This window comes from Anas platyrhynchos, chromosome 25, assembly GCF_047663525.1.
Source record: "Anas platyrhynchos isolate ZD024472 breed Pekin duck chromosome 25, IASCAAS_PekinDuck_T2T, whole genome shotgun sequence".
Taxonomy (NCBI): Eukaryota; Metazoa; Chordata; class Aves; order Anseriformes; family Anatidae; genus Anas; species Anas platyrhynchos.
Genome location: NC_092611.1, coordinates 6,729,872 through 6,748,019, shown reverse-complemented (window position 1 = coordinate 6,748,019; position 18,148 = coordinate 6,729,872). Strand labels below are relative to the sequence as shown.

The 18,148-nt window shown below is 53.4% G+C and overlaps 1 protein-coding gene across 3 annotated transcripts in view; it reads right to left on the bottom strand.

Moving 5' to 3' along the window:
* Positions 1 to 16,001, bottom strand: part of POU2F3 (POU class 2 homeobox 3) — a 41,266-nt gene extending 25,265 nt beyond the window's left edge. Inside the window, exons 1-4 of one of the 3 annotated variants that reach the window (XM_013103115.5) lie at positions 15,544 to 16,001; positions 11,691 to 11,744; positions 10,894 to 10,962; positions 530 to 564 (exon numbers count right to left, since the gene is read on the bottom strand). In XM_013103115.5, coding sequence (XP_012958569.3) covers positions 530 to 564; positions 10,894 to 10,962; positions 11,691 to 11,744; positions 15,544 to 15,829 — 444 coding nt within the window. In that variant the 5' untranslated portion in view covers positions 15,830 to 16,001. The remainder of the gene's footprint in view (positions 1 to 529; positions 565 to 10,893; positions 10,963 to 11,690; positions 11,745 to 15,543) is intronic. The other 2 variants (XM_013103116.5, XM_072027808.1) reach the window with 2 other exon arrangements.
* Positions 16,002 to 18,148: the final 2,147 nt, after the last annotated feature.

Here is an 18,148-nt window from a genome sequence, read left to right as displayed (position 1 = left end):
CCACCGTCTTGCAAAGAGGAATCTGCCGTTGTAGGCAGGCCTGGTCTTGACCCAGGCACTCCAAGACCTCAAACCACCTCATCTGCAGTCCTTGCTGATACTCCTGTGAGTCAGCCCATGCTCCTAGACTTGCATACCGCAGTGCTTTCAGCACCAGTGTCGCACACGGTGCAAATGCATGGAGCTCTGGGGCGGGATTTGCACGTTCGCCAGTGTAACCGAGGTCTCTTTTGTTTCTAAATGGCATCAGAAAAAAATTAAAAAGCCAGCAAAAGCCTCGAGCAAAGGGTGACTTTAAGAAACTCTATAATTAACTGAACTTCTATGAAATGGCAAGGCCTGCAAACCAGAAGTTTTATCTGCCACGCTGTCCCACAAGGGGAATCAGGAAGGACTTTTGTGGCCTGTTTAATAGCAGCTTGTGACCTAAGAGTTTGTATCTCCTAGCAGTAGCTGCCTGGGACTCAGCAAGATGAGCAGTTAACGAACTGTAATTCGAGAAAGCCGGAGAATCCGGGGAGCATCTTACCTGCCTGTTAAAGTCCAGCCCATTCTGCTCACTTCCTACAACAAAACAGACAGAAAAAGGTCTCAGTATTAATGGCAGAGAGCATCCATCTAAACCTCCCACAGCTCATAACCACGTAACCAAAGACGCACTGCTTGCCCAGCACACTTTAGCATCAGAGCAAGGAGAGGAGCGGGGAGGTGGAGTCGATGCGAAAGCAGCCAGGGAAGCACGAGGGCAGCTTTTGCAGCATTTGGTGGTACCAGCCTTTGCTGGAGTTTTTCTGCTTGGGAGACACCCGGCCAGGCAGCAGCAGTGGGGGAGAGCTCACCGACAAAGGGAGCTTCCAGCGGGGGTGAACTGGAGGATATTGCAAATCTCCAGGGAAATCCGGGAGCCAGGAGCGTGCATAAAGCAAGAGCTAACTGTGGGAGAGGCCAGCAAACAGGTGGCCGAGGCTGTTAACCAGGGATCTTTAGGAACCTGTGTGGTACCAAGTAATTACGGGATATCTAAAGGAACAGAGGGTGCCGTGGGGTTGTGCGCAAGAGGCGTCTCCTTGATTCCAAAAGAGATTGGCAGGCACAGGGGGAAAATCAGACAGGTTTCAGCCTGAAGGTACCGCACAGGCCCTCACTCATTCCCCTTTGATGATAAACATCCCCCCCCCCCCCCATCACACCTGCCAAATTCATCAAGAACATCACAGAGGAAAGGCTGTGCGCTCCACAGATATGAATGCTTTAAGGGATTCCACGAAGCCTCTTCAGTTGCAAAGGCAACCCCAAGAAACCCCTTCCCTTCCCCTTTGCAACCGATCCCCTAAGTCATTCTCTTCCAGCCCAATCGAGTTTGTGATAAATACTCCGAAATTGTTCACATCCCACCACCACAAGCCCCTGGGGGCCTTTTGCTCCTGTTTTTATTTTTTTATTTTTTTTTTTTTTCCAGTATAACGTTCCCCATGAAGCGTAGCCCATGCCCTGTGATCTGATCAAGCTTCAACACATCGTGTTTTTCGGGAGTTCGTGGCTCTTGCAAGAAGTTGGAAAGCAGTTTGGGGAGGCTGTGCAGGCAGGAGTGCAAACCCAAGAGTGCAAACCCAGCTCTCCCGTTGACTTGCTTGCTTTTAACCGAGCAAGCCTCTACCCCGAGCCAGCAGGCAGTCCTTCAGCTCGTGCCATGCTCGTACTATTCCCAGGTGAATCACCAGGGCTCCGAGATCCTCAGGGGGAGTGTTCTCGGTACAATTACTCACGGATGGCAGAATGCTTTTAGAGCCGACTCGAACCATTTCATGGCACCCTGTTCTCTGCTATCTAGAAACTGCTCTGCAGATTTTATCTGCAGCACGTTAACAGCAGCAGCGTTGGAATCTGAGCTGCCTTTGTTGCTCTCGTTAGGCTGAGCTGCAGGTCTTCGTTATCAGGCACAACCAGAGCACGCCGCTGCCCCCCGCTCCAAAATCTCTATCCTCTCACCACCTGCAACTCAACCCCAATCCAGGTCTGCTCCTTTTTCCGCCAGCCCGTCTGCATTTCTGCTGTGCTGGAACCTGCCCTCCCCTCCTGGCTTCCTCCCGACCTGCTTTTCAAAGCTTTCTTTCTCTTCCCAATCTCAGGTCTTTCTCTTCTTCCCCGCAGTTCCCTGCTCTTGCTGCCACCCCTGACCCACCAGGCACTCGTGAGCCCCCCGGCCATGGCCACTTGCCCCCTGACCACCTCTCCCCAGCTGCTCCCGCCCCAGGAATTTGTTCATTCATTGCGCTCCAGCTCCAAGCCCCGAGAGCCAACGACTGCTCATCTAAGCGATGGGAATGCTGATAGCGCTAATAGATGATCGCAATCAGCATCCACACACCTGAGCGGGGCTGCGTGATGATCTTCAAGGCCTGCAGTTTCTACCTTTGCAACCCACGGGGGGTTGATGCAATCTGAGGGCAGTAGCTGAAGGGGAGAAAGGCAAGAAGGAGAGAAGAAGGAAACGCAGTTCCCAGTTGCTAAAATAGAACAGGAAGGAAAAGGTAATCTTCTGCTTTCTTGGATGTGAGGCTTTCGCTCACGTTCAAGTGCAGCATGTTGATGAGGCAAGATTCAAAGACCTGGAGGGAAATCCCTGGGTCCCAGTGCTGAGGGCTCTGAGTCACCACCGTACATCCCTCCTGGAACCCGGGATGCGCGGCTGGAGCACAGCTTCGTGCTGCATCCCTACCACTACGAGCCAAACTCTCCAAACGAGGCTGCCAAAACACACAGCAGGTTCAAAGCGCCCAAGCTCAAGCTCTCCAGCACATCCCCTCCTCCTCTTCCAAGCTTCCCACTTTTCTCTTTTCCCTCCCTGCACCAACAAGCTCAGCCCTCAGACTTCTTTTTCCCTTCCTCTCCTCCTTCCAGCCTCAGCACCCTCCACATCCCGCCCCAGATGAGGGCAGGTGCTCGGGAGTACCTCATTTTCCGTGACAGTGGAACATGCTGGAAATATGCATGGAGATCAACAGGAACCCATTTGTAGCTTGGGTGTCTTAAGTCTGAGATAAGTGCCCCAGGCTGTCTTGGTAGACAACGAGGAGAAATAGGCACCTCCAGAGGCCATTCATCTGACCTATCTTAGACGCCTATCTAAGTCGAGATGAATGGCCCTCTGGAGATGACAATTTCTTTTTATTGACTACAAAGGGACCCAGGGGCAACTAGTTCAGGCTTAGATGTCCAATAGTGTGATATTTAAAACTGGGCGAGGTGATTTCTGCTCCCAGTGGTTATGTAAATGGGGGCTGGATACACAAATCTCTGCAGCTTTTCAGCAGGATCAGTGAGTGTTTGCGCGCAGATTTATTTGCAAACAAATCTCAGCTTTTTCTGTTTCAGCAAAAGCTTGTGTGGCGAGTGAAATTAAAATGACTTCATCTGCAAGCCAAGGTTTGGCTGTGATAGGGATAACAACTCTCTTGTTCCAGCTAAATCGCTGACTTTCCTACAAATATTGTAAAAAACAGGCTGCTTTCCTCCCCGGTTCTATCAACATCAGGACCCACGCTGAAGGAGTCATTTCTCTCCTTAAAGGAACGGGCTGTTCAAACAGCACGGATCTGCACTTAAGATTTAATCTCTCCTAGCTCCAGGAGATAAAAAGAAAGAAAAGTGTAAGTGGCGGCAGATTCTCAACTGCTGCAAACTGCCAGAACGCCGCTCGTTTTGGTGGAGCTCGGCACCAGCCAACAACGTGCTCCAGCTACGCCAGCCAGGCACCACGGCCCTCCCTTCCTTCAGCTGCAGCAAATTTGGGAAGCTCTGGGATTTAAAGGGAGCAGGGCTGCTTTGAGCTCCTCGCTCTACCTTTCCCAGGAGCTTCCCCATCCATTGCCCTCTCCGTGGGTGTCCTGGACGGAGGGGGAGAGGCAGCGATAAGCTCCGCCGGCTCCCCGCAGCACGGCAGCCGAGGGCCGCGCTGCTCTCCTTGGTTCACCTGGCAGCTGTTTTGCATAGCACTGGCATCAGATCTGGTGCGAGTTTGCCTGGGGAGGTTTCTCTGGGGATGGGAGCAGCAGCTCAGTTCCGGACGGCTTTCCCCCCACCCCTGCTGTTCCCCCCCTGTCTGGAAGGCTTCGCGTGCTGTGAAAACCGAGCCCCCGCGCCCCAATTCCCACTGGAAGCTGCCCAGCCAGTCCGGCTCTTGAGGATAAAAGCCCCAACCATGGCAGAAAGGAAAAAAAAAATCAAGATCGCAGCTCGGCTTCGCCTCGGCGAGGCCAACATATGCAGGAACATGCAGATGTCACCCGCGGGCTGTGACAGCCGCCCGTGGCTTTTCGCCCAGCGACAAAGCAGGGCCGCAAGCAGAAGGCTAGCTTCATTCCCCTTCCCACCCAGCCACACGCTTGATGTGCCCCGCAGTTTGATCTCGCAGAAGGGACAGGGAATGAGGAGGCGATTTCAATCTGCAGCAGGTGTTGGGGAATTCCCACAGGGAATCAGTTTTCTGCCCGTGCATTTGGGAGGGAAATTCGGAACAGCTGAACGGCGATGGGGGAACAGTGCCAGGCAGACACCGGGCAGGGGATTCAGGCTCAGATGTCTAACTTTTAGGTGTCTAATTCCCAGCCAATTGCTCTAGGCTGCCTTTACAGCCACGGAGAGGAAGCCGGCGCTTCCAGAGGGCAACTCACCTCGCCCCCAAGACAGAGGGCAGAGAGATGAATCACCTTCTGCTGATGCCTATTTTCATCGCTGACTCCACAAGGCGCCCGGGGTGAGGAGGTCAGGCTTCAGCCTCAGAGTGCTGAATATCTCAAATTAAGATTAATCTCACCTATCCTGAAGTATTCTGGCACCCCAGCTGATAAAGCACAATGCCGTTAGAGATTGACAAAGCAGGCCAGATGCAGAGCACCTTTCAGTACACATTTTCTAGAGGCTAAGGAATTAACTCGTTCACGTTGACTGGTGCAAGAATCCAGTCCCTCACCAAAAACACAATGTAAAGTTAAAACAACATCCAAGAGCAGTTAAAGAGAAGAGCAGCGACACTCATTATAGCTATGAACAACACTCGAACCACACACCATAAATGAAGCAAAACATTCACCTGCACTGAGATGGATGGGGTTCTATTAAGCCAAAAATATTCAGCTCCTCAGTAATTTAGCTCGCTTTGGATACTCGAGCAAACACCATCAGCAACCTCTCTGCCATTCCCAGCAGCCAGACCAGCCACTTCTGCAGAACAAGCAGCACAAGCCCTGGCTGGGACAAGCTCTCTTAAATCACCTTGTCATCACTCGAGTGGCTGGCCCTGATTCCCCCACCTGTGCCCAGTGGTAATGGGGAGCAGAAAGCGCAGCTGAGCAGACACCACTTGGTTCCCTGCACCCTTACCTGCCCTGCCGGGATGCTCCCTGTTCCCAAGGTTTGCTCCAGAAGTTGTACTTAAAAGGAGCAAGGGAAAGTCTGAGCGGGATGGGAAGTTCTCAAGGCAGCCAAATCGGGCTGCAGCTTTCCTGCTGTTTGCACTAACAACACAAACAGACCAAACCGGGGCATCGGGGCATCTCCATGGGAAAGTCAGGGCTGGTTAGCAGGAAAAGTGAATGTGTGCTGGCTGACTCAGTGAGAGGGCTGCACGGCTGCAGGGGAAGCTTTCGCCGAAGGCTCGAGCGTTTCATTTGGGTGGAAACCCCCTGGGACATAAAATTGCCTTTCCTTTGTGAGCCTCACGCAACTCCCACCTCCTGGTGCCACCGCAGCTCCGGGCGCGATGTACCCTTCGTGTGGGGCAGGGCGCGGGGGGAACGCAGGACAGCGAGTGTGGGAGACTCGGGCAGCTTCCAGAAGGAAACCCGAGGGCAGCAGTTGTTCCCACGGAAAACATTTCACCTGCAGGTGTTGGGAGAGGGCAAGTCTCTTCTCTTAGACCAGAGGCAAGAGGCAGATCAGACCAGCTCTTCCTTTGCCCCTCTAATTCAAGTCAAACCAGCCTTTTGTTCCCCTTTCCCCTCCCCATCCTTTTTTATCCTCTTCCATAATGGGATGTTTAAGAAAAAAAAATAAAATAACCCAACCTCAAACCCTAATCACCTTCATTTGAATTTCAAATATCCCCCTCCTGGCCTCCCCCACGCCCCAACTGACTCGGAGCTGGGAATATGGAAATTTCTCCTGCTTGCCTTAAATGTGGCTGTGCTATGAAAATCATCAGCCTTATGCAAATCCCGAGCAGGCCCAATTGCCATAGCAACCAGCTGTTTCCAGCCCGGCTGCTGCTGCTGCTTTTATTTATTTGGGACTTGTCCTGGGGCTGTTCGTGGCTGTGGGGGAAAGAGAGGAGAGAAATCCTGGAGGCTCGGAGGGAAGGTTCACCGGGGAGAGCTGGCCTTGGCGAGCAGAGGCACGGCCAAGGACGGGGCTCGGCGTGGGGCTGGGGAAGGCCAAGTTTCCTCAAAAGTCTTTGGCCTGACGGCCCATTTCCAGCCCTGTCTGCAGAGGTAACGGCAGAAGAAAGGGGAAGGCTCAGCCTGGGCATCCCCGGGCTCACCTGCTGGGGGGTGTCTGCGAGCAGAGCAAAGCCTGAGCACCCCCCGACCCATTTCACGCTGCTGGCGTGGTTTGGGCACGTTTCCTTCTACCTGAGCTGGAAGCAGATGCAGAGGTGAAAGCCTCCGTATCCTGTTTGAGCATAAGCCGTGAAGTTTAAAAGAAAGCCTTCCCAGCAAGCCCAGAGCCCTGCCACAGCAATACGACAAACACCGGTGACCCCAGCCCCCGGGAGAGCTGCGCCTGCAGCAGGGAGCTTACACCCGGCCAAAAGGGGGGGGGGATGAGCTGGGGACCCCCACTTTGGGGCTGAAAATCCCATTTGCACAGGGAACAGGTGGCAGAGAGACTGTAACGAGGGCTCTGGTCTTCCACCGTGTGGTTTTGATGCAGAAAGCATGGACAGACATCAGGAGATGGGGTACCTGGAGGGGCCTGGTGGCAGCGTTTGGAGGTGGGCTTTTACCTCTTGCTGCCACCCTTCCACTGCCACAAGCTGGCTGGAGTTGAGCTGGGGGAGAGGAATGACAGCCACACAACCCCACTCCTCGCCTCGTCTGTGCACACTGCCACGCCACCATCCCAGGCAGCGACACCAGCTGCTTTAGGGCCGTGGGACCACTGTAGGGCCGTCCCACGCTGCGTGCAGCCCCGCAGCCCCGCTCCCTTCCCCGTGCACCGGGATGCCCATCGCGCACCCTGCCCTGGGCTCCTGGCAGCCTGTCCAGCTCCCCGTGTTGCAGGGTGGGGAGGGAAGATGTTCGGAGCGCCCGCAGCTATTCAGTTACCGATGGTTGTGTTTGAAGAGCTTCCCTATCGCCCTTTTGTTAAGGCTTTGGCTTCCCCCCCATAGCCTCAACAGATGAAATCAAAGGGAAGTAGCTTTGCTTGGTGTAACCTGTTTTGATCAAGCAGATAAACGGGGAACAAGTGTCTGACACAAACAAACAGACAGACAGAGGCAAGTCCCACCTCAGCATTTTGTTGCATCAGATACAGAGGGCTTAGATAAACCACAAGAAGGGGGAGATCTCTGCCTCTCGGCTGGAAGACCAGGGGCGACACTCGGCAGTGCCAAGCCCCCACAGTTCCCATAAAAAAAACTCAACCCAGAACTTGCTGGCATGGCTTTCATCAGTTTAAAAAGATGAAAAGAGCTCGCAGCCAAGCGCAAAACTCGCGCTTGTCATTACCCCCCATGGAGTCCGCGGGGCTGCCGGCGAGCCCAGCCACAGCCTCCGCTGGCAGCGTGCAGGAAAGGGCAGAGAGGATGGCACGGCACGGCACGGCACGGCACGGCACGGCACGGCACGGCACGGCACGGCTCCACGGGCATAACCTGAGCATCTCACACACGTGCCGCGATAGGAAAGGCAGGGGTGAAGCAAGGGAGGGCTTAGGATTTGCAGGAGTGGGTAGGGGATATCCTATTTTTTTTTTTTTTTAAATTATTATTGAGGTCGTGGCTTTTTCTACCATGGCAGAACCTCGCTGCAACCAGCAGACAGGGGGATAAAAGGAATACAAAGAAATGTAGAATTTTGGAGGACATCTTACTAAAAGCTTTGAAGTGTTTTTTGTTTGTTTGTTTTGTTTTGTTTTTGTTTTTTTGTTTTTTTATAAAATTGGTGTGGATGAGGAAAAATAAAAAAAGAAAGGAAAGAGAAAGAAAGAAAGAAAGAAAGAAAGAAAGAAAGAAAGAAAGAAAGAAAGAAAGAAAGAAAGAAAGAAAGAAAGAAAGAAAGAAAGAAAGAAAGAAAGAAAAGAAAGCTTTTCTAGCCTCCTATGAAAAAGGAAAAATTTTGATTTTTTTTCTCAAAAAAAGTCCCACAATTATTTTAAACACTTCCAAAGTAAAATAATGCCCCAAATTACCCTTTTTTTCCCCCTCTAAGCCTAGAACTGGCGGAGATATGAAAGGATGAGATTATGCTTCTGCTATTGCCACTTCCCATCAGATCTTTAGGCATCAGTTTTAGATCAAGGGCTTGGTTTACAAAAGCATTTTGGCACCCAACTCCCTTTTTTTTTTTTTTTCTTTAATATTATTATTATTTTAAATTCTTTTTGGAGCCAGTCTACATCTTTTGGTGATGAAAGGCCTTTGTAGATCTGCACCTAGAAAGATTTCCAGCCCTTATAAGCTGTAATATTGGTAGTTTGGTAACTGCCCTCTCCTTCCAGGGGGAACAAATTTCCTGGGGAGCAGTGCATTGGTGCAATTCACTGGGAAATGGGTCTTCAGTTAATCAGAAATTGGAAAATAGATTTTCCCACATGAAACTGGTAAACGAAACACTCTTGCAGTAAATGTCCCTCTAACAACGTGTATCGGGGAAAATAAAAACGTTCAGGGAAGTTCAGCACAAAGCCCTCTGTTGTTTGTAAACGGGATGCTCGGGAAGAGGGGAAAAACCCAACAAAGGGGCGGAAAAGCTTTGGGGCAGCATCGAGGCAGCCCTCCGTGGGCTTGGCTGGTTTTGAGTCCTGCTGGGGCTGGATGAGGCCCTGAAAGACACTGGTGGCAGCAGGGCATGGGGCTGCTCTGGCCCCAAATCTCCTGTAGGATCCCATCAGCTGCAGCCTCTCATCCCACAGTCCCAACGTGTGTTCTTGTAAGGTCTCCACCAGTCCCGCTGGAGGAAAGCCTTGGAGGAGAGCCTGATTGAGACAAGTTGCTTGCATCAGTCCGCAGGGAAGTGTCACTCTTTTGTAAATGAGGGAGATTTACTTGTTCTGATTTCCCTGCCTGATTTGAAGGCTCCCGGAGCAGTGCTGAACATTTTTGTTATTTTAAAACAAATTGCCTCCACTTCTCCGCATTCTCCTCTCAATTACCACTAGAAAGAGGTGCTACAGCTCACACTAATGGCTGGCTGGGAAGCTTACACCAAAAACCGCATTGCACCCAGCCAGCAGCCCCTGCTGGGGCACAGGGTGCTTGGGGAGCCGCTGCCTCCCCCTTGGAAGTTTCCCCCAAAATGTGAGCGGGGAGCTTTGGAAGGGCTCGGGACACGCTTGCTGCCGGGCGGCGTTGGATGATTTATCTCAGAAAACCAGCTCGGGGGCAGCTGAAAGCCATGAACAGAGGCTGGCCTGACCAAAGTCAAGTGGAGTTCACGGACGTGAATAGAACCAGATTTTATCTCTGCCTTAGATTATGTCAAATAACCCAACTTAAGGGCTCGGAGGATTTCTAGACCTCAATGTACGGTGTAAATAAAGGGGCAGTTTTAGTCCCATTAAAACATGCCTAGGCTTCTCTGCCTTTACCAAGATATCTCGCTCTTTTTTTTTTTTTTTTTTTCCTAAATCCTCTTAATCGATAAAAGGAGAAGTAAAATCATCCCATGTGAAGTTTTTAGCTATTGTTACACATGCCCCCACCCCAAGCTTAGGGCTCTTCATGACTCAGAGAACAATTCCGCATTGCCTCTATGAGTTTTGGTTTTGAAGAGTGTTTATTTCCAAGCCTATAGATGAGTCTCACTGTTTCTAATAACCTTTCTTATATTACAACTATAACCAGTGGGTGCTTAATGCCTTTCTTATTGCTATTTATTTGCCTAGAAAGGAGGCTGACCATAAGCCACATCCTCAAGATCCTGCACTCAACCCACTGAGGGCATTGGCAGTCAGAAGTGATACTGGAAAACATGACACGGATTTTTTTGGGGGGTATCTCACACCCTGTGGCAGTGCAGGAATTGGTAGGCAAACTGGCAGCAATCAGCAGTAGTGCCAGTGCTGTTATCTTCATGGGATCGCCCAGTTCTTCAGCTTTCCATCTGCAAGGAGAGCTGAGGCTTCTAGCCACGGAGCAGGGAGAGGCTGAGCATCAGGTGGGAGTAGTGGGGATGAGAAACCCAATCACGCCTCAAGAAGAAGACCAATACATTTTGGCTGGAGCTACCAAGCTGGATTTGACTATTCCAGAAGTCCCTCCCATTCTTCTACATATACGTGGCCAAAACAGGCTTCGTCCCTGGGAGTTTTGTCTGGGGAAACGTTCCTGACACAAACCCTGCGCACAACGGAGAGCTGTTTGTGCTGAGCTGAGCGGACCGGGACCATTTCGGTGCCATTATTCATTTGGTGAGAGAAGGGAGCGTATTTCCATGCTCAAACCTCAGGGCCACGCACCGATTCAGTGCTCTCCCAGAAGGATCTTGCATGCTGATCGAGATACCGATGCAACCCTAGCCCAGAGCGCATTCTTGATCAACTCCCCGGCTGGCTGGAAGGACGCAAGGCAGCAGCAACAGGAGCAAAGCACCGGCAGAAAGTTCCAGCACCTGAGCCCTCCCGATCCCTTTCCCTCCCTTGGTGCCCCCCCGTGTCCCAGACCCTCCTTACCTGGCTCCACCTGGTCGGGCTCGTGCCGAGTGTCTGTGGAATCCGCCGCATCGCCGCTCATCTTGATCTCTGGAAAAGATGGCACAACTGATTTTAATAACAGGTCACAGTCCCAGGCAACAGGCACATGTGGCTTCCACTAAACAGCACAAATGAATGTGTAATTATAATAAACCATCAGACTTTCAAATTTCTGATTCCTCAACATACAGGCACTAGAATATTCATCAGCTCTGAGGATGCACTTTCCCTCCTGTTGCTCTTTGCATCCCCCCTCGCTCCTTTCCCCCCTCCTCAATTCGCTGCTGTGCCTCTCACCTCCTGCACTGTGAGGGGCTCGGGAAGCACCAGGAGCCCTCCCTGCCCCGCTGGCCTCTCCCCTGAGCTTTATGCAGGCTTCCCAGAGCAGCCAGTGACACTGCCACACCTGCAGGGGATCCCTCCCAGCTTTCTCCCCTCTCCCACATCCCTTCCTTTTTTTTTTTTTTTTTTTTTTTTTTTTATCTGGGGATGGTGCAGCCGGGCCAGAGCTTGGTGCTGTGCAGGGCGCAATCGGCCAGGGCCAGCTTTGGAGATGCAGAAGCAGAGCAGGATGCTCAGGGAGGGAAGCAAGCTCTCTTCTCTTCTCTCACCTCCTCTCAAACTCCGCTTGCTCTCCCCAGAACACCTCTTGGCAAGGTGCTGCCCCGCACGCACGTGCTCACAGCCCTCTCAGACCACAGAGCAATGTCCCCAAGGAGAACACTGCCACCACGCTTCCCTCCATCCTTTCCAAGGCCAATAAATTTGTCATTTACCCTTGAAGTGATGGCTGCCACCACACCCGGGGCCACGTTCTCCTTCGGGGACAGCTGAAAGAAAAGGGTGGGAATAGTCAACTTTGCACTGGACTGCTCCTGCCTCCTTAAAAGAGGCAAAGTACACACTGGGTGAGAGAAGGAAGAATATCTATTCAAATTCAGTCGGACACCCCCTCACCCTCTTCTCCCCTTTGCATGGGAATTTTAACTCTTTCCAGGCTGGCTGGTTGGGGTGGGGGAAAAAAAGATAAGAATATATTTTTATAAAGAGCCGACCGAGTGATTTGCATGTGCTCCCTGCAGCCAATCCCGGCCACAGGAGGCATCCGATTTGCATCGGGGAATAACAACAGCGTGGAAGCGGGGCGAGTGTTTGCTGTGGTTTTGCTGGGGTAGAAAAGGCAGGTGGAAGCCTTCTTAAAGGCATCATGCAAAGCTTTTCCTCTTTCCTATGTGTGCCTTGCGTTATTTCCAAGTGGCCAAAAGGGAGAAGAGAGACCCCTAAGTTTTTATTCCACTTTCCCTCTATCACTCACGATGAAGTGGGCAGAGCTTTCATTTATTTATTTCCCCTCTATTGAAACTTCCGGTGTGCAAATGGCAAACTCTCTGCTTTTTGGCCCAAACAGAATAACTTTATTTAGGCTAAAGCTTGGAAAACTTTTTCCCTCAGTAAATGACTAAAAGAAGCAAAAAAAGGTAAGATTTTACGCCACAGGAGTGCAGCAACATCCACGCACTTCAGAAACTTCCTTTCCTGAAATTGTCTAAGCAGCGAGGGAGGAAAAGGAGAGAGAAAAGCGTTGCTTTTCAAACAATCCCTCTGCAATTAAGACGTGAACGTTTAGTGGGGCTTCTAAGCCTTGCTACTGCGGGAAGAGTAATTATCTTCAGTTATAAACATCTTCTTGTCTTGTAACACTGCCAAGGGACCCTAACTTAGGCAGTCTACAAAGCACAAAGTTTTGCTTGCTGCCAAGAAGAAGCTTTAAGAAAAGCCAAGTTTTCAGAAAATAGGGAAAACCTTTACCCGTATAGAAGTTTGGCAAGAACGGCTGCACGTTTGAAAAAAACAAAAAACAGAAATAACAACAAAAAAAGCCCTCCTGCAAGCTTCCTTGTGGGCACACAATTTACAAACGTGCCTTAGTAGAAGAAAATTATCGCATCCCCAGGACCACAGGGGCAGAGGGAGGGATGAGCAGCAGTTGTGCCTTGCCCCTCTGCATGGACCCAAGCACCCTCCTGGTGCTCTGCAGGAGCCTCAGTGACCCAAGGGAGCCAATTCCCACAGCCCATGCACTTTGTACTGTGTATGGGCAGTAAAATAAGCTGGCTGGTGCTCGGAGCCCTGTCTCTTTTCACGCCAGGTGAGGCCCTAGGCTGCCAGCAGCCACCCTCAGCCCCCAGCAGCAATAACCCTGCAGCTGCCAGTGCTTACACACCAGCTGTAGGCCATCAGAGAAATCCCCTCCTCCTGCAGTCAGGAGATAACGAGGTACCCGTGATGCTCTGACACAGAGCAGAAGAGTTTTAGTGTCACAAAGAGTCAATTTCCACTCATAAACCTACCAAAGTTATTATAGTTTAAATACATTGTGGGGGGAAAAAATAAGCCAACAACAAAACAGGAAGAAAAAATAAGTCCTTTTGATCTAATCCTGCTTGATAGGAGTCGTTTGGGGCTGCCCACCTTTCAAACACCTATGATAACCTTGCTGCAGCAGCCATCCTCCAAGGGCTCCTTGAGAACAGGGAGCAGATGCAGAGGGGTGACCCACACAAGTGCAGCCAGGATGATGGAAACTCCTCCTCTTTGTCCTCTGTGTTAAACCAGGGAGAGCGAGACACAGCTCAGCTGGATTTGAACCCCCACATGTGGCAAAATTTCTAAAGACTAAACGGGCTGCGAGGCTTTGAGGCTAAAAAAATATGTAGGCTCCTACCACACCGCTTTGCAATACACCCAGGCTAGTAAAAATATACAGGCAGGCTAGTAAAAAAAAAAAAAAAAAACTCTGGGAAAAATAATGCAACTTGGGACTGCCTAACACTTAACCACAGACCTATTAGGAGCCGCCACTGTGGCCTGGGCCATATTAAAAATGTGCTGCTCTACCTCAGTTAGCAAACATCCCTGGAGAAGAGGCAGTCTGGTCTGTTTACCCAGACCAAAGAAACTCTACCAGTGCAGACAGTTCTCTGGGGATATATCTGCATCTATATTTTGGCTGAAACAAATGGTGTCAGCAAATAAAGCTTTCCCAAGCCCTTATTCCTAGTAGTTGTCCTGACATGGGCACCGGAATAAACCAGCCTGGTGGCTTTAGGAGGAAAAAACGAAAGCCAGTGGTGGTAGCGGGGAGAAGTTGGGTTGGCTGGGGCCAGCACCTGGAGCCTGGTGAATTTTGCTGCATTTTCTGTGCCCGAGCCCCCGCGGAGGCTGCAGGAAGCTGAGAACACCCAAACGCCTGGGGAGGAGGAGGAGGAAAGGAGGAGAGGAGGAGGTTCTGCTGGGGGGAGCCTCTGGGTGGGAAGGGGGCGAGCAGAGCCCCCAGTCCCTTTGTGCAGTGGGGATGAAAGAGGGCTCGGCACCCCCAGCCTGAGCACGCCTGCACCTTTGCAGCAATGGGAACAAGCTCCCTGGGCTCTGGCACGTGAAAGCAGCTGGGCCCAGGTTCATCTCCCTCCCTGCAAAACCACGGCGTGAAGCTCGGACCCCTCGGAGGGCAGCGGGGTGGGATGCTGTGGGGGCAGGTGGGCTCTGCGTGCACCCAGCGTGCGCAGCTCCCGGCCAAATCCACCCTGGGAGCGGTGCCGCCGGCTCTGACAGAGGGCACAGTATCGATTTGGGGAATCTTCTCATGAAGAAAGAGTCGCCCACAAGCAAAGCAGATGGGCGGAGGGGAGCCTGCGGGGGATGCGGCCCCGAGAGGCACCGCTCACGCACGCACGCCCATCGCAGGTGCTCGGACGAGTCGGGCTCGCACGCCGCCCTGCTCGGCCTGCACGTGGCCCCCTGCCCACAGCACCCCCCATGCCACAGAAGGGGCTGTCGGGATCCATCCCATGCCATAGCCCTGCTCAGCTCTCGTGCCAGCACTGCCCTCAGCCCCACGTGCTCGGGATGTTCCCTCTCCTCCAGCACGGGGGCTCAAGAAGAGGGCAGGAGCTGAAGTGGCTCCGCGGGATGAGCCCCAGCTCCACACAGCGCCGAGGCGTTTGGCAGCCGTGGCTCTGCTTCCCCTGCTGCTTGCGGAGACGTGAGGCTGCGCCTCCGTGTCAAAGCCCTGCAAGGCGCGGATACTCCTCCTGAGTGTCCCCATTCATTCATTCCTCACTCACCTCGCCCTCCCACAGCTCTTCCCTGGCTCATTTTTCCCTCTTTGTCATTAACCTTCCTCCTTCCAGCCCAGTCCCATCCCTCGCTCACACTCACCCACCCCCTGCCACCCGTTCTGCATCCCTCGGGGACTTTACCCCCCTCTCACTCCTCCTGGCTTTATCCCAGTGACTCAGGACACCGGTCAGGCACTACCTGCCCATTTTCCAGCTGCCCAAGAGATATTTGTGCTCTGCCCCACAACCCATGTTGGGGCTGGCAGCCTGAGCAGCGCTCCCAGGCTGTGGGCACGGCTCGGCAGCCCCCTAAATAGGGCCAGGGCAGCATCCATCCCCCAGCTGGCTCTCAACCAGGCACTGGCTGCCGTCACCGACTCCAGCAGGAGAGAAGAGGAGGGAAAGGAGGGAAGAAAGGTCACGGGAACCGGAGCAACCCCATTTCCTGCCCGAGCCCACGTTTCATCTGCGTGGTGAGCCCCAGCCCGATCCTTCCTCCAGCGCCCTTTACCTGCGTGCACAGACTCCAGGTTCACCATCCTGCTGGTGGAGGGAAATCCACGGTGCGCCCAGCCTCCTGCCGTCAGCCCCAGGTTGCCAGGGGCTGCCAGTTTGCCCTCCCTCCTCTGCCACCCGCTGCCTCTCAAACCGGCCGTGGGTCCGCTCCCCAAGGGACCTAGAGCTCCATTGCCTGTTGCCATGCAGGGCCAGGTGAGCATGCGGCGCCGCGCCACGCCTCGCCCCACCTCCGGCTCCCTCGGGTGCCCTGACACCCAGCAGCCTGGCGCCCGGCCCATGCAAAAGCACCCATTTGCATATTAGTAACTCGGGAATGGATGAGTCCCTGCAGCGCTACCAGGGTGTGGGGTGGGGTGGGAAGGAGGGAGGAAGGAGGCGCTTCGCCCGCCCGCACCGCCTCGGATGCGCCCCGCAGCACCTGCCCGCCGGGCAGCCGGAGAGGGGCTTCGTGGGGGCTTCGTGGGGGCTTCGTGGGGGCTTCGTGGGGGCTTCGTGGGGCTTTGTAGGGGCTCTGACACCAGCCCCAAAGCCGTCTGGTGAGGGGAAGGAGGCTGCTGGCTCTGTCCTTTGCAGCTGGGAGAGGCATGAAGCCATGCTGGGCAGCACCCAGCGGGGAAGGTGGCAGAGAAGCCCCCCGCGAGGCAGCCCTTTCATGTTTTTTCTGATAAATTTTGGGCTCTGCTTGGGTTGAGCTCATGAGTGTGGCCTGCACGGCGTGGTCTTTGGCTGCTGTGGGGCTGGGCTGAACGTGAGGGGTGCCATATGAAGAGCTCAGCACGGGGCAGAGAGGTGCCCTGCTGCTGCTGAAGGCACAGGGTCAGCACCCAGGGACTCCTTTTGCCTCAGCTGTGCCAAGACAGCACCCCAGAAAAGTAATGGAGGGGCAAACAGCCTCCTCCTCCTCTTCCTCCTCCTCCTCCTCCTTCTCCTCCTCCTCCTCCTCCTCCTCCGCCATCTTGGTTGAAGCTGCAGGATCCAGCCCACTTCCAGGGAAAGCAGGGAGCAAAATCCCCTACAGCTGCCTTGTGCTGCGGGCAGGCCAGGCCCTTGGCCTGCTCCCCGCGCTGTGACAGGGACAAGCGGTCACCCTGACAGGTCTGGGTGCCATATTTGCCGCCTGGGTGCCCCTCCACCATGCCCAGGGTGGTGGGGAGCACTGCGTGAAGCTCCTGCAGCCCTGCTCAACCCCCTCCTGAAAGTGTTAACACGCTCAATTGGTAGCTGCCAGGTACAAGCTATCGCACATTCATCTCTCCCTGGCTAATTCACGTTCCAGGGCTCTCGGCTTTCCCACATGCTGCTCTCCCTCCCTGGAAAGACAGGTTTCTCTGAGGAGATGGGTGGGCGGGCAGGCAGGCTCCCCGGGCCTCAGCTCCAACCCAGCCTGGTGCTGCGGGGCCGGAGGGCCCGCGGGAGAGGGGAGCAGGCAGCAAGGATGTGTTAAAAAAGAATTAAAAAAAAAAAAAAAAAAAAGGAAATTTGGGGAAAGGGGGAAGCAAAAAGGAGGCTCCCGGGTCTGAGGATGGAGGAACTAAAGGGGGAGCGCTACGGGCTGCGCTCAGAGCGGCTCCAGGAAGCAGGGAGGTGACACGGGGTGGCTGGCGCAGACACCTCGTCCTGTCCCCAGCTGCTGGAGGGGCTGGACTGCTGCCACCGCTCCGTGGCAGAGCCCCAGCCATTCAGACCCGCTCCCCAGGGCGTTCCTGGGCCGCTGCTGCTCTTTTTTCCCCTGCTGCCAGCCTGACCCCCATGGCTGGGTTTTCCCCGCGGCGAGGGCTGACGCGCCCGGGTGGCCGCACTGCGTCAGACATGGATTTACTGGTGGCACCTCGCCAGCTTGAAGAGCCTCCAAGGGGCAGGAGAAAGGCTCTGTAAGGGCTGGGGGGGAGCCATGAGCGTGCTCCTTCCACCCCCAAAAAAGCACATCTCACACACCAGCTGGCGGCTCCCCTTGCTGCAGCTCTTTTCCCTCTGCTCCCTGTTGCTTTGTTGTATTATTATCCGTATTATTATTTTTCCCAGACCCCAGCAACACGTCCCCGAGCCCCAGGTTGTCCCCTTTGGGGTGCTGGCAGGTGTCATTGTGCATCCTAAGATGCTATCCCGGCCATAGGCAGGCCCGCAGTGCCCTCTCCTGGCCCTACAGACACCGCCGGCTGCAGCCAGGAACCCTCCAGCTGCTTCTGGCTTTTATTTTGTGGTCAGAGAAAAAGAAAAATAAAAAATATATATAATAAAAAAATGCTTTTCTCATTAAACTACCTGAGACAACTCTGCAGTGAGCAGAGGGGCAAAAGAGAGGCAGGACCACAGCACCATCAGGCCTGTCTGCTGAGGGAATAAGACCACCTTCCCCAGGCAAAGGCAGCTTTATTTTAACTTTGTCCTGAAATTATTATTCCTGGAAGCCAGCAGATATGCTGCTGCTAGAAATCAACTGCTCTTTTGATTATTTTCCCCATGGTCATCAGTGACTGACCCATCTGCTCTCACCCTAAGCACGTGTATGTGCTCCTCCACTCGTGCTGCCAGTGTTCATTCCTCTCTTGGAGGAAGGCAGGCTCTGCAGATAGCAATTGATTTCTGCAGCGTGGATG